General features: G+C 65.0%; 1 protein-coding gene across 5 annotated transcripts in view; it reads left to right on the top strand.

The window, feature by feature from the left end:
• Nucleotides 1-12,246, top strand: part of KCNH2 (potassium voltage-gated channel subfamily H member 2) — a 36,192-nt gene extending 23,946 nt beyond the window's left edge. For 2 of the 5 annotated variants that reach the window (XM_069588714.1, XM_069588715.1), the window contains 10 exons: nucleotides 4,216-4,644; nucleotides 5,363-5,750; nucleotides 6,188-6,387; nucleotides 6,849-7,101; nucleotides 8,247-8,440; nucleotides 8,703-8,802; nucleotides 9,408-9,680; nucleotides 9,768-9,954; nucleotides 10,261-10,438; nucleotides 11,695-12,246. In XM_069588714.1, coding sequence (XP_069444815.1) covers nucleotides 4,216-4,644; nucleotides 5,363-5,750; nucleotides 6,188-6,387; nucleotides 6,849-7,101; nucleotides 8,247-8,440; nucleotides 8,703-8,802; nucleotides 9,408-9,680; nucleotides 9,768-9,954; nucleotides 10,261-10,438; nucleotides 11,695-11,823 — 2,331 coding nt within the window. In that variant the 3' untranslated portion in view covers nucleotides 11,824-12,246. Of the gene's footprint in view, nucleotides 1-1,152; nucleotides 1,707-4,215; nucleotides 4,645-5,362; nucleotides 5,751-6,187; nucleotides 6,388-6,848; nucleotides 7,102-8,246; nucleotides 8,441-8,702; nucleotides 8,803-9,407; nucleotides 9,681-9,767; nucleotides 9,955-10,260; nucleotides 10,439-11,694 lie in introns of those variants that run through there. The other 3 variants (XR_011256786.1, XM_069588716.1, XR_011256785.1) reach the window with 3 other exon arrangements.
• Nucleotides 12,247-12,541: the final 295 nt, after the last annotated feature.

The raw sequence follows: 12,541 nt of genomic DNA, 5'->3' as shown, positions 1-12,541 counted from the left end.
AGGCTTCACATCACAAGGGGCCACAGAGGTCAGGGTGGCTTCCCTGGTGGCTCAGATGGTAAAGAACCTGCCTGCATCACGGGTGACCTGGGTTCGATCCCTGGGTTTCAGAAGATCCCCTGGAGAAGGGAATGGGAACCCACTCCCGTATTCTTGCCTGGAGAATCCCATGGACAGAGGAGCCTGGTGGACTACAGTCCATAGGGTTGCAAAGAATTGGACGGGACTGAGCGACTCACACACCCAGAGGTCAAGGTTGGGGGGTCCTGATTCTTTTAGGCTAATGTGACGAGCCAGACTGGGGTTGGGGACCCAGTGCCAGGGCCCAGTGCCAGGATGACCCAGAGGTGCACACCTTGTTTCCAAGCCACAGGAGAGGAGAGTTTCCTTCCCAGGTTGGGAGGGGACTCGATGGAGGTTGGGGGACAAATAGAGAGGGGGTCAGGTCCTTGAACCCTGCCAGTCTTGGGGGGAAGCTGCTGAACGCTGCCCAGTGCCAGAACTAGCCTGCTGTCCTGCCCCGTCTTGGCAGCAAGATCATCTATCTGCACGACTCCCTCTGTCCCCAGCCACTGCCCAGTCCATCCCAGTCCCTTCCCATCCTGGCCTGGGGGGTAGGGGAGGGTCAGGACTTAGGAGCCAGCAACAGCCAGCGACCGTGTTGCCCCCTCTGGCCCCTTTGGCTGCAGTGACCTGAGTGAGGGAGCTGTCCGTCCGCCGGGGCCTCCTCGGCCCTCCTCCTGGCCCTGCTCCCGCTGCTGCCTCTGGCTCTCTGGGTCTCTGCCAGGTCTCCAGCCCCTTGGCCTTGACTCCAGAACCTTCCCCCCACACGCTGGGCCCCTTATCTGGCAGCCGACCCCCACTCCTCCCCCTCCCCGCCCTCTCCCCTGGCCCCCCTGGAGCCCTGCCTGCCACCCTTCTCCCGCGTGCCCACGGGGTGTGCTGTTTGTTGTGTTGTGGGCTCTGTGTGTGTGTGTGCACACACGCACGCGTCTGTGTGTGCCAGCGTGCGGGTGTGTTCCTGGGCTCTCTGGTCACCGGGCAGGCAGTCTCTCCGTCTCTGGGTGTCTGTCTGACTCTGGCCGGCGGGGCGGGGGTGTTGAAGGGCCCATTAATCTGCAGTGACAGGCCCGGCTGCCGGGGGCCGGGGGAGGGGCGCGGGCTGCGGAGCGGCTGCAGCAGGAGCCCCAGGCGGGGGCCGCGGGGGAGGGGGCCTCGGGCCGGCCGGGGCGGGGTGGGGGTGGGGGTGGGGACCCGAGAGAAGGAGGGGCCGGCTGGAGGAGCTGGAGGTTCCGAGAGCGAGAGCGCCGGGCGCCGGCTGCTGGGCTGGCAGCGGGCGCAGCGGGCAGAGCGCAGCTCCCGGCCGTGGGGCCGCACCGGGGTTGGGGGGGGAACCATGGGCTGCCCCAGCCAGGTGGGCTGCCGGCCACACTTCCTGCCAGGGTGACCCCAGCCCCGAGGCCCAGCCCCGGCGACCCTGGCCGCCAGGCCAGAGGCTGCCCTGGGAGCCAGGCCGCCAGCCTCTGGGGTGCAGGTGAGGTGCTGGCGTGGGGCCTCGGGGCCCCAGGGCAGGCAGGCTGGGGGGAGCCAAGTCCTCCATGGCAGCCCCGTCGGGGAAGGCGAGCAGGACAGGGGCCCTGCAGCCCAGGGCCCAGAAAGGCCGGGTGAGACGGGCCGTGCGCATCTCCAGCCTGGTGGCCCAGGAGGTAGGTGTTCCCCCAGCTCCCCTCTTCCCCCCGCCCCCCACCCTCGTGCGGGTCCAATGTGGCTCAGAGGGCTCTGGCTCCAGGTCAGGAGAGGGCTTCCGAGGTGCAGGATGGTTTTGAGGCGGGGGGGGGGGGGGAATCCCCAGGAGCTGTGGCCCGGCCTGTCCCACTCTTGGCTCCAGCTTGCTCTTCTCCAGTGTCTGTCTTGCCAGGGCTTCCTTCCTCCTTGGCCTTCCTGGCCTGGCCTTCTAGCTGGATACATGGATGGAGGAGAGGGGAGAACAGGAAAGTGGGTGCCCCAGAGAGCTCGACGGGGAGCTGGGGGTGGCATGGGGGGGAGGAGAGGAGCCACTCCGGCTTCCACCCCACCTCCCCCAGTGAGCGGGCAGCAGCTGGGCCTGGCGCCCAGGCCTGGGGCTCCACCCCGCCAGCACTCTGTGCCTTGGGGGTGGACTCTGGGGGGTGAGGGAGGCATGGGCTGCTTCAGGGGTCCGGGTTTGGGGGCTGGGGATCAGAGGTCACTGGATGAATGGAGAGGGGAGTCTGAACCAGGCACCTGGTCCAACCTGAAGAGCTGGTGGTCCCCCCAGGCCGACAGCTTGGTAGGCACCTCTGGGGAGCCACCTCTCCACTTCCCCCGCACCCAGGGGCAGCGGGGTGGGGTGAGGGGCTCTGTCACAGAGCCAGGGGCCAGCTCAGGATGGCAGGGGGAGCTGGAGGCGGCTCAGGGCGGGGTCTGAACACCCTCACCTCTGTCGCCAGCACCTGAACCCTCTGCCTTGGCTCTTGCGCTCCTCCCAGTGCAGGGACAGGTATGGGAGGGGGTAGATTCTCCCAGCTACAGGTGAGGACCTTGGGTTGGGTTTAAAAGAGCTTTAGCATTCTGTGTGACTGTGGGTCAGGGAAGGTTATGCGCCCACCCAAGTCCAAGGCCGTGTGCTGAGCTGTTGGCTGCAGACCTGAGCTGGGCTGGGCCCTGTAAGATGGGGTCTGTGGGTTCCGGGCTGCTGCCCTGGGCTTGCCCCTGGTGTGTGCTTGTGCCCGGGGTGGTGCTGGCCCTTCTGTGGGCAGATGCGGGGTGGTGGTGGGGGGGCAGGATCACATTTATCAGGTGTGGTCCAGCACAGCCCAGGGGGCCTGGCCACTCAGGTGGGGTGAGGAGCCCCCTGCAGGAGCCTTCTTCTGCCTCCTGTCTGCCGGGGCCCTGGTCAGTTCCGTTTTTTCAACCCCCTCTTGATCCCCGGAAGGTCACTGCCCTATGTTCTCTGCCTTAAGTAGTGAGTGGCTGGGGCTGAAGTCCGGGCAGAGGTGGGGGCCTCGAAACCGCAGACTCCTTCCCCTGCCCCAGGCCCCATCGCGTGCCTCTGGAGAGCCCTTGTGGTCACCCCTGGGGTGGCCAGACCCCTGGCCGCAGCCGGTCTTAACTTCCAGTTACTTCTTCTAAGGAGGTGCCTTCCAAACCGTCCATCTGTTTGTGAGGGTGGCTCCAGGGGGTGTCCCCAGCGTGGATGTGAATCGGAGTCCTTGGGGCTCCATCCCCTCCCCAGCACAAGGCCTGAGGTGTGGGCCCTGGCATTTTGTGCTGTTCCTGCAGGGCTGGCAGCCTTGGCTCTCAAGGGGGAGGGTGGGTGAGGCCTTGCACCTGGCTGCCCAGGATGGCAGAGCCAGGCTGGGAGAGTTTGGGGATTGTGTGGGGGCAGGAGGAGGCCCCAAAGGGACAGGCCAAGGCCCCCAGGATGGTCTTAGCTCTTCCTAGTTTGGCTTGGGCGTGGGGGCAGGTGTGGTGGCTGCTGTCTGCAGATCTGGGTGGCGTGCCGCCTCTGCCTGAGTGATGAGGGGCAGGATGTGAGACAAGCCTGGGTGGGCTCGGGGGTCATGTCTGAATGGTGGCCCCAGGCCAGGGTGAGTAGGGAGAGGGGAGCGAGTGTCATGGTGTCTCCTCTCTCTCCTGGGTGCCTAGGGACCTGAGTCTGGGTGGCTGGTATCCTTGGGTCAGTGGCAGGAAGGGACACTTAGGTCCTCAGTCCCTGGGCCACCAGCAACGGGACTCGCAGGGAACCACAGTGACTACCACTGTTTACGTTGCCGGGGCTGGAAGCTGTAGTTCTTGGAGCATTTGCTGGCAGAGACGGTGGTGTATATGGGACGTGTGTGTGTGTGCTTGTCATGGGTGTGAGCAAGGTGGAAGTTATATCCATAGCTGTGGGTCTGTATCGCTGGTGGGGAGTCGTGCTTGTGGGCATTACTGTGAGGTGCCCTGGACTCAAGAGTCAGCCAGGAGGCCACATGGGGAGCAGTGGTCAGCAGCCATGTGCACGCGGCTGAGGGTGGGGTGGGTGGGCCTCCCCCCTACACCCCCCTCCTACAGACCCCCTCTTACATCCCCTCTTACACCCCCTCCTCTTACTCTGCCTGGCCCCTTCTCTGAGGGCCCAGCCCAGGCGTCACAGGGCCGGTGGCCTGCCCTCCCCTGCCCCACCCTTCAGTGCCACCTTCCCTGCCTGCCCAGGTCCTGTCCCTGGGGGCCGATGTGCTGCCGGAGTACAAGCTGCAGGCGCCGCGCATCCACCGCTGGACCATCCTGCACTACAGCCCCTTCAAGGCCGTGTGGGACTGGCTCATCCTGCTCCTGGTCATCTACACGGCGGTCTTCACCCCCTACTCAGCTGCCTTCCTGCTGAAGGAGACCGAGGAGGCGCCCCTGGCCCCCGACTGTGGCTACGCCTGCCAGCCGCTGGCTGTGGTGGACCTCATCGTTGACATCATGTTCATCGTGGACATCCTCATCAACTTCCGCACCACCTACGTCAACGCCAACGAGGAGGTGGTCAGCCACCCCGGCCGCATCGCCGTCCACTACTTCAAGGGCTGGTTCCTCATTGACATGGTGGCCGCCATCCCCTTTGATCTGCTCATCTTTGGCTCTGGCTCCGAGGAGGTGGGCTGGCCAGGAGGCATCGGGGCAGTGGGGAGGGCACCAGGGGGTGGGGCGAGGGGGTGGCAGACGCACAGGCCCCCCAGCTCACCCGTGCCTGCACCCCTTTCCGTGCGAGCCGCTTCCTGGTTGTAAAGGTCCAGGGGGCCCGCCTTTTGCCAGTGTGTCTGTCCAGAGTGGCCACTGCCTTCTGATTCACGTGAAAACACCCTGAAGCTGGCGGGAGCTCTGGCTAGGCACCTCAGGGTGGGTGCACCTTTCTGAGCCCCAGTTGTTTCGTCCTGGTTGTGGGGAACTGTGAGCCCTTTGTCACTGTGAAGTGAAAGTGTTAGTCGCTCAGTCATGTCTGACTCTTTGTGACCCCACGGACTGTAGCCTGCCAGGCTTCCTCTGTCTGTGGGATTCTCCAGGCAAGAACACTGGAGTGGGTTGTCATTCCCTTCGCCAGGGGCTCTTCCCAACCCAGGGATTGAACCTGGGACTCTTACACTACAGGTGGATTCTTGACTGTCTGAGCCACCAGGGAGCTGGCACAGAAGGGCAGTGGGACTCTGCTGGGTGCAGCGGGTGGGAGGTGCTCCTACTGATACTAGGAGGAGGTTCTGGGGAGAGTCTTTGGGGATCTTACCTCCGCTGCCTCCGCACTGAGGGCTGCAGTGCCCCCCATGCTTTGTCCATCACCCCCCTACTCCCCCCACTGAGTGTCTGCTGCTCCCCATAGTTGATCGGGCTGCTGAAGACGGCGCGGCTGCTGCGGCTGGTGCGCGTGGCCCGGAAGCTGGACCGCTACTCAGAGTACGGGGCGGCCGTGCTCTTCCTGCTCATGTGCACCTTCGCGCTCATCGCGCACTGGCTGGCCTGCATCTGGTACGCCATAGGCAACATGGAGCAGCCGCACATGGACTCCCGCATCGGCTGGCTGCACAACCTGGGCGATCAGATCGGCAAGCCCTACAACAGCAGCGGCCTGGGTGGCCCCTCCATCAAGGACAAGTACGTCACTGCCCTCTACTTCACCTTCAGCAGCCTCACCAGCGTGGGCTTCGGCAACGTGTCCCCCAACACCAACTCGGAGAAGATCTTTTCCATCTGTGTCATGCTCATCGGCTGTGAGTGCGCCCCTGGGGGCGGGCATGGGCACAAGCCACACAGGAGAGGGAAGGTGTTAGAGGGGCCGGAGTGGGCGCCCCCCACCACCCAGGGGCCCCCATCATGGTGCTGGGGACAGCAGGGCAGAGGCACAAGGCAGGGGCTGAGGAGCATGTGTGCCCGGGCTTCTGTGTGTGCATCTCGCGTGTGTGCTCACGCTGAGGCGGGAGTGTGTGTTGGCACTGACCTGGTGCTGGGGTGGACCGGGCGTCGCGCCCCGACACAGCCCCCCTTCCCCCAGGGCTCACACCACGGGGGCCGGCCGCACGCACAGGGCCCCCCACCTGCCGGACGCCCGGCGGGGCCCAGCGGGACCCTCCCCCGACGCGGAGGGGGGAGGCGCGGGCCGCGGTAGGCAACGAGCGGAGGCTGACGGCCCCACTCACCCCTCCCCCAGCCCTCATGTATGCCAGTATCTTCGGCAACGTGTCGGCCATCATCCAGCGGCTATACTCGGGCACGGCGCGCTACCACACGCAGATGCTCCGCGTTCGGGAGTTCATCCGCTTCCACCAGATCCCCAACCCGCTGCGCCAGCGCCTTGAGGAGTACTTCCAGCATGCCTGGTCCTACACCAACGGCATCGATATGAATGCGGTGAGGGCCCGGGCTGGGCCGGGGGCAGGGCACCTGTGGGGACTCCTCTGGGTTCACCAGAGTCACACTACCCCCCACCGCCCCCGACCCCAGCCCAGGTGGGCCCAGGTAGTACTGGAAGGACCTTGAGAGGTCATTACCCTCCCTCTGCCCGTGGAGTTCATTTCCTGGGCAAGTTCTCACTTTGGGGAAGGCTCTGGGTGATCCGTGGTTGATCCACAGGACAGCCCTGGGCAGGAGATGGTCTCCATGCCTCACACATTAGAAGGTGGAAGTGAAAGCAGTGAGGCGTTGTCCCAAGGGTGCACAGTCTGCAGGGAGGAGGGGTGGAGCTGGTGTGGACACCCAGGTCCTTCCCCTCGATAGATCCTGGATGCCCTGGTGCTCCCCGCTGGCTCTCCAGGTGAGGGGTGGGAGTGGGGTCCCAGGAGAGGGCGTCCTGAGCCGCCCCCTGCCCCCAGGTGCTGAAGGGCTTCCCCGAGTGCCTGCAGGCCGACATCTGTCTGCACCTGAACCGCTCGCTGCTGCAGCACTGCAAGCCCTTCCGAGGGGCCACCAAGGGCTGCCTGCGGGCCCTGGCCATGAAGTTCAAGACGACGCACGCGCCACCCGGAGACACGCTGGTGCACGCCGGGGACCTGCTCACAGCCCTCTACTTCATCTCCCGGGGCTCCATCGAGATCCTGCGGGGTGACGTGGTCGTGGCCATCCTGGGTACGGCAGGGACCGGGAGCTGGGCCCGGAGTCCCTGCTGCGGCTGCAGAGGCCCAGCCCTCGGAGGACACAGCCCTGGGGGCTGTGGCCCTGTGACTGCCCACAGGGGCCTTGGGCTCCTTTAATTCACCCGAGCTCAGGCCCTCCCAGGGGGCCAGGGAGAGGAGCCCTCCCAGGGGGCCAGGGAGAGGAGCCCTCCCAGGTCGGGTGTGGGGTGGGTGCTGCTGAACTCCGGAGGTTTTCAAATTCTGTTCCTCTTTGGGGGTTTCCTCATGGGCTGCGACACTCTTGTTTCTTAAAATGGGATCAAATCCAAGTGCTCCAAGGGAGGCAGTGGGGGAGGTTGTGAGACTGATTTCCACTTAGGGCCACACAGTTCCTGTGGTACAGCCAAGCCCTCACCTCCAGAGCAGAGGGAGTCTGCCCCTCTTCCCCTCGTATCCCTTCTTCTCTCCCCTACCTGTGCACGTGGACAGGTGTGCCTGGGCGTTGGGGACTTCCTGCCCTCTGCCTGTCCTCCCCTTGGCCCTGGCCACCTCAGGGCTGATGTGTCACAGTGGGGCTTAATGCTCATGCTGCAAGCACCCCCAAACACCACTGGAACCAAAGTTTTGCTAAACTGCAGTTGCCTTGACTGCATCCCGGTGTTTTCCATCCTGTGCCTGTGCTCACCTATGCTATCCTGTTTTCTCTCAGTAAACGAAATGCTGGTCTTGACTCACTACTGTGCTATGATCTGTAGCTTGAAGAACATTGTTCATGGGGGTTCAGTGCTTAGCCAGGGGGTGTTTGGGAATGGGCTTTGGTGGCAGGTGGGTGGTACCAGAGGAGTTAGAACCTAAGGCGGAAGCCAGGGTTTTGGGCAGAGCTGGGCATCCAGGCTGGAGCTGCTGGCTGGCCCTACAGTAGGTGGGAGGCATGGGTTCCTGGCCCTTCTCCTCCAGGGCACCACACTGCACCTGTCCTTTGGGAGCTGGGGGGAGATGGGCCGGCTGGTGCCCCCCTGGCCCTGGAGGCTGGGGCTGGGCAGCACATGAGCAGACTGAGGGGAGGTGCCTGGCCAGGGAGACAGTGCCTGGAAGACAGGTGCCTGCTGCCTCCGCTGCCACCCCCCGGGGCTGAGCCCCCCTCTCGGTGGCCTCCAGGGAAGAACGACATCTTCGGAGAGCCTCTGAACCTGTACGCGCGCCCTGGGAAGTCCAACGGGGACGTGCGGGCCCTCACCTACTGCGACCTGCACAAGATCCACCGAGACGACCTGCTGGAGGTGCTGGACATGTACCCCGAGTTCTCTGACCACTTCTGGTCCAGCCTGGAGATCACCTTCAACCTGCGGGATGTGAGTGGGCCTGCGGGATGTGAGCCGCCTGCTGGGTGGCTGTCCCTTCGCCACGGGACCTTCTCTCTGGGCTTGTTTACTGGTATCTGGGGCAGACTAGGTTGTGAAAAGTGCCAGTCTCAGCCCTGGTTCTGCGGCGGAGCTCACACCCCACGGAGCGGGCATGCCCCGTCCCACCTCCAGTGGTCATGAGAGGGCCTTCCCCGGGACCGGGCAGGGCAGGTGGGCGAGGAAGGGCCCTGACACCGCTTTTGGGTTTCAGACCAACATGATCCCCGGCTCTCCGGGTAGCGCGGAGTTGGAGGGCGGCTTCAACCGGCAACGCAAACGCAAGCTGTCCTTCCGCCGGCGCACCGACAAGGGTGAGGCGGGGGAGGGGAGGGGGCGGGGCCGGGGAGGGGGCGGGGCCCAGGTGAGCCGGGGGGTGGGCAGGGGCAGGGCCTATAGGGGGCGGAGCAGAGGGCGGGGCCGGCGGGTCTGCTCCTCCCAGGCCCCGCAGACCTTCCGTCCCTACCGTCAGCGTTCCCTTCTCGCCCCATCCTTTCAGGCCCACTTGAAATGTCACCTCCTCCCCTCTTCCACCCTCCAGGGCAGGGGCGCGTCTAAGTTTATTGGGTCCTCACAGGGCTGGCGTCTTGATGGGCGCTGCTTTGAACCAATGAGGGGAGGAAAGACAGGGCAAAGGAGGGAGAGGTGGCTAGCATGGCAGGGGAGGGCTAGGGCCTGGGGTCCCAGAGAGCCCCGCCTAGCAGTGCTACTGACCCCGCTCGGGCAGCCAGCGGTCACAGCTAATCTGGTCCCGCCCCCGGAGTTCTTAGTCCTCTTGGACGTGGGTGAGAGAGCACAAGCAGGACTGGGGACAACCCAGTGTGTCCTGCCCCCGGTCCCCTCTCCTCCCCTTCCGGCCCTCCCCTCCTCTCTGTGCCTCCTCCTGCCGTCTCTGAGGCCCGTTCTCTGTCTCCCACAGACCCGGAGCAGCCAGGGGAGGTGTCGGCCTTGGGGCCGAGCCGGGCGGGGGCAGGGCCGAGTGGCCGGGGCCGGCAGGGGGGGCCGTGGGGGGAGAGCCTGTCCAGCGGCCCCTCCAGCCCCGAGAGCAGTGAGGATGAGGGCCCAGGCCGCAGCTCCAGCCCCCTCCGCCTGGTGCCCTTCTCCAGCCCCAGGCCCCCCGGAGAGCCGCCGGGTGGGGACCCCCTGACCGAGGATGGCGAGAAGAGCAGTGACACTTGTAACCCACTGTCAGGTAGGGTGAGCCCCCCACACCCCACCTCTGCCTGGCGGGTGGGGCATGGACCTCTCTTCCAGCCTCAACCCTGCTCTCTGGCTGCAGGCGCCTTCTCAGGAGTGTCCAACATCTTCAGCTTCTGGGGGGACAGCCGTGGCCGCCAGTACCAGGAGCTGCCTCGCTGTCCTGCCCCCGCTCCCAGCCTCCTCAACATCCCCCTTTCCAGCCCTGGCCGACGGCCGCGGGGAGACGTGGAGACCAGGCTGGACGCTCTCCAGAGGCAGCTCAATAGGTGAGTGTCCAGGGGGACAGGCTAGGAGGTGCTGGATGGGGTGGTGCAGCAGTGTGATCTGTGGGTTTCGGGCAGTGTTGTTGTGTGCCGGGGGGTGGGGGTCGTTTGCTCCATCTAGACCTGTCCATGTGTCCCAGCGGCTTGGCCCTCTCCTTCCGTTCGGAGCCAAGCTGGGGCTGCCACACCTAGGATGGAGAGTGGGCCTGGGGGTTGACCAGCTGGCTGTCCACAGGGCGGTCCTGAAGTCACGGTTGCTGGTGTCTCCACTTCTCTGAGACCCAGAGCATCCTCCTCCTTCTCGCCCAGGCTGGAGACCCGGCTGAGCGCCGACATGGCCACCGTCCTGCAGCTGCTGCAGAGACAGATGACGCTGGTCCCGCCAGCCTACAGTGCTGCGACCACCCCAGGGCCCGGCCCCGCCTCCACGTGCCCCCTGCTGCCCGCAGGCCCCATCCCCACCCTCACCCTGGACTCGCTTTCTCAGGTGAGTTCCCAGCACCCCCGGCCTTGCCTTTTCAGCGCCGATTCCACCCCAGGCCTGCTTTGCTGCCCCTTCTGTGGCCTTGGGCCCCAGCCTCCTCCCCCTCCCCATCCCTGCCCTCCTCCCAGGCGATATTCTTGGAGGAGGAGGAGCTGTGAGCATGGAGCACAAAGCACGCAGACAGCTGGGCCAAGGCAGGCTGCAGGCCGAGTGGCCTGCGTTCCCCTGGGGTCACCTGAAGGGCGGGGTCTACTTGGGGTGCCTGTGTCTGTGGCTGCATGTGGAGGAGACTGTTGTGCCCTGGGGGGGCTGGTGGTGGGTGCTGGGTGCCAGTGCGCCCCTGGGACAGAGTCCCACGGCCCTGCTGTTGCTGACACCCCCGGGTCTGACTCTCCACTGGACCCATGACTTTCATGCTCGGCACTTTGCAGGGTTGTCCCGGAGGCTTTGGCTAAGCCCCAGGGTGGCCCTTCCGGTTGGCTTCTCTCCCCCTCTGCTAGAGGTGGGCCTCTGTCATCCTTTGTCCGCTCCTGAGTGGACCTGTGTGTTCCTGGCCTCCTGACAGGACAGCGGTGTCTGGGTCTCAAGCTGGGGGTCCTTCAGGCAGCCTGAGGTGGCCTGGGCTCCGCTGCCCCCTGCCCCCCACCCCCGGCGTCTGCTCCCCTCCCATATGCTGCCTGCTCCTGTTTGCAGACACCAGGGCCCACGTCAGCAAATGTGCCAGTCTCCCTTCACAGCCTCCCCCGCAGAGATCTCACAGCAGACTCGTCAGCACCCACAAAGCCCCTCCCGCCTGCCCTGGCACTCTCCCTGGCCTTCCGAAGCCTGGCCGCCAGCCTGCCTCTTGTTTCTAGGTCCCGGAGTCCTTTCGAGACTGCAGGCAGGAACCTTGTCTCTTTTTCTGTCTAGCTTCGGTGCCAGCTCAGGGCCCCTTATTCCACGTTGGCGTTGAATTCAGCGGCCAGGTTCCCTGGGAGGGAAGTGGCTGAGGCCTGGGGCTCCTTGCAGGATCAGACAGATGCTGCCTCAGGGCCCCCAGCTGCCCGGCCTGGCTTTTGTCCACCCAGAGCATACATCTCCACGTCCAGTCTTGCCCCCCTCCCTTGGCAGCTGGAGTCCTGCCTGCTCTGTCTCCCTCAGCCCTTCTCCTGTCTCCTCAAAACCCCCTCCTGTCTGGCCCCAGAGTTCCCGGGCCCTCTCTCTCCTCTGACCCTCTCCCGCTCCTCGACTCCGGGCCCCCTACACTGTTTTCTTCGCAGGTTTCCCAGTTCATGGCGTGCGAGGAGCTGCCCCAGGACGGACCCGCTCGACGCCTCTCCCTGCCGGGCCAGCTGGGGGCCCTAACCTCCCAGCCCCTGCACAGACATGGCTCAGACCCAGGAAGTTAGTGGGGCTGCCCAGTGTGGACACATGGCTCACCCAGGGTTCAGCGCACTGCCTGGGCCCCTCCCCGTGGAGGCCCTGCCCGGGAGGCCCTGGCCGTCGACAGGAGAGGAATAGGAAGGCACGGCCCCTCCCCCAGCCCTTGGGGGCCCACCTCCTCCTGAGGTCCCCAGGGGCCCCTGTGTGTGTGGGGGCGGGCACAGGGGCAGGGACAGGGCCGGGCAGTGGATGGGGGTCTGTGGTCCCCCCACTGCCCTGGGGCAGTAGCTGGTCTAACTGCCCGGAGGCACCCGGCCCTGGGCCTTAGGCACCTCAAGGACTTTTCTGCTATTTACTGCTCTTATTGTTAAGGAAAATAATTAAGGATCATATGAATAATTAATGAAGATGCTGATGACTATGAATAATAAATAATTATCCTGAGGAGACTCCAGTGGTGCTGGGAAGTGTAATAGCTACCTGCTCTATCCCGTGTTCGTGGCCATAGCGTTGTGGGCACGAGCCTGTCCGAGGGAATCCGGGCCAGTCTGTCTGTGTGCGCCGGGCCTGCGGGGGCAGCTCCGACATCTGGGTGTGGGGTGGGGGCAGTGAGGGGTGCTCCCTTGGGGCTGACACACATCACCTTCAGGGCTTCTTGCCTCCGGAGGGCCCTGCTTCCCTGCAGTCCTGGATTCAGGATGGCAAAGAGCCACCTGGACTGAGATGAATATAGAGGTTGTCCTA

Source organism: Ovis canadensis, chromosome 4 (genome assembly GCF_042477335.2).
Source record: "Ovis canadensis isolate MfBH-ARS-UI-01 breed Bighorn chromosome 4, ARS-UI_OviCan_v2, whole genome shotgun sequence".
NCBI lineage: Eukaryota > Metazoa > Chordata > Mammalia > Artiodactyla > Bovidae > Ovis > Ovis canadensis.
The sequence above is the reverse complement of the archived record's forward strand: the minus strand, read 5'-3'. Positions and strand labels throughout refer to the sequence as shown.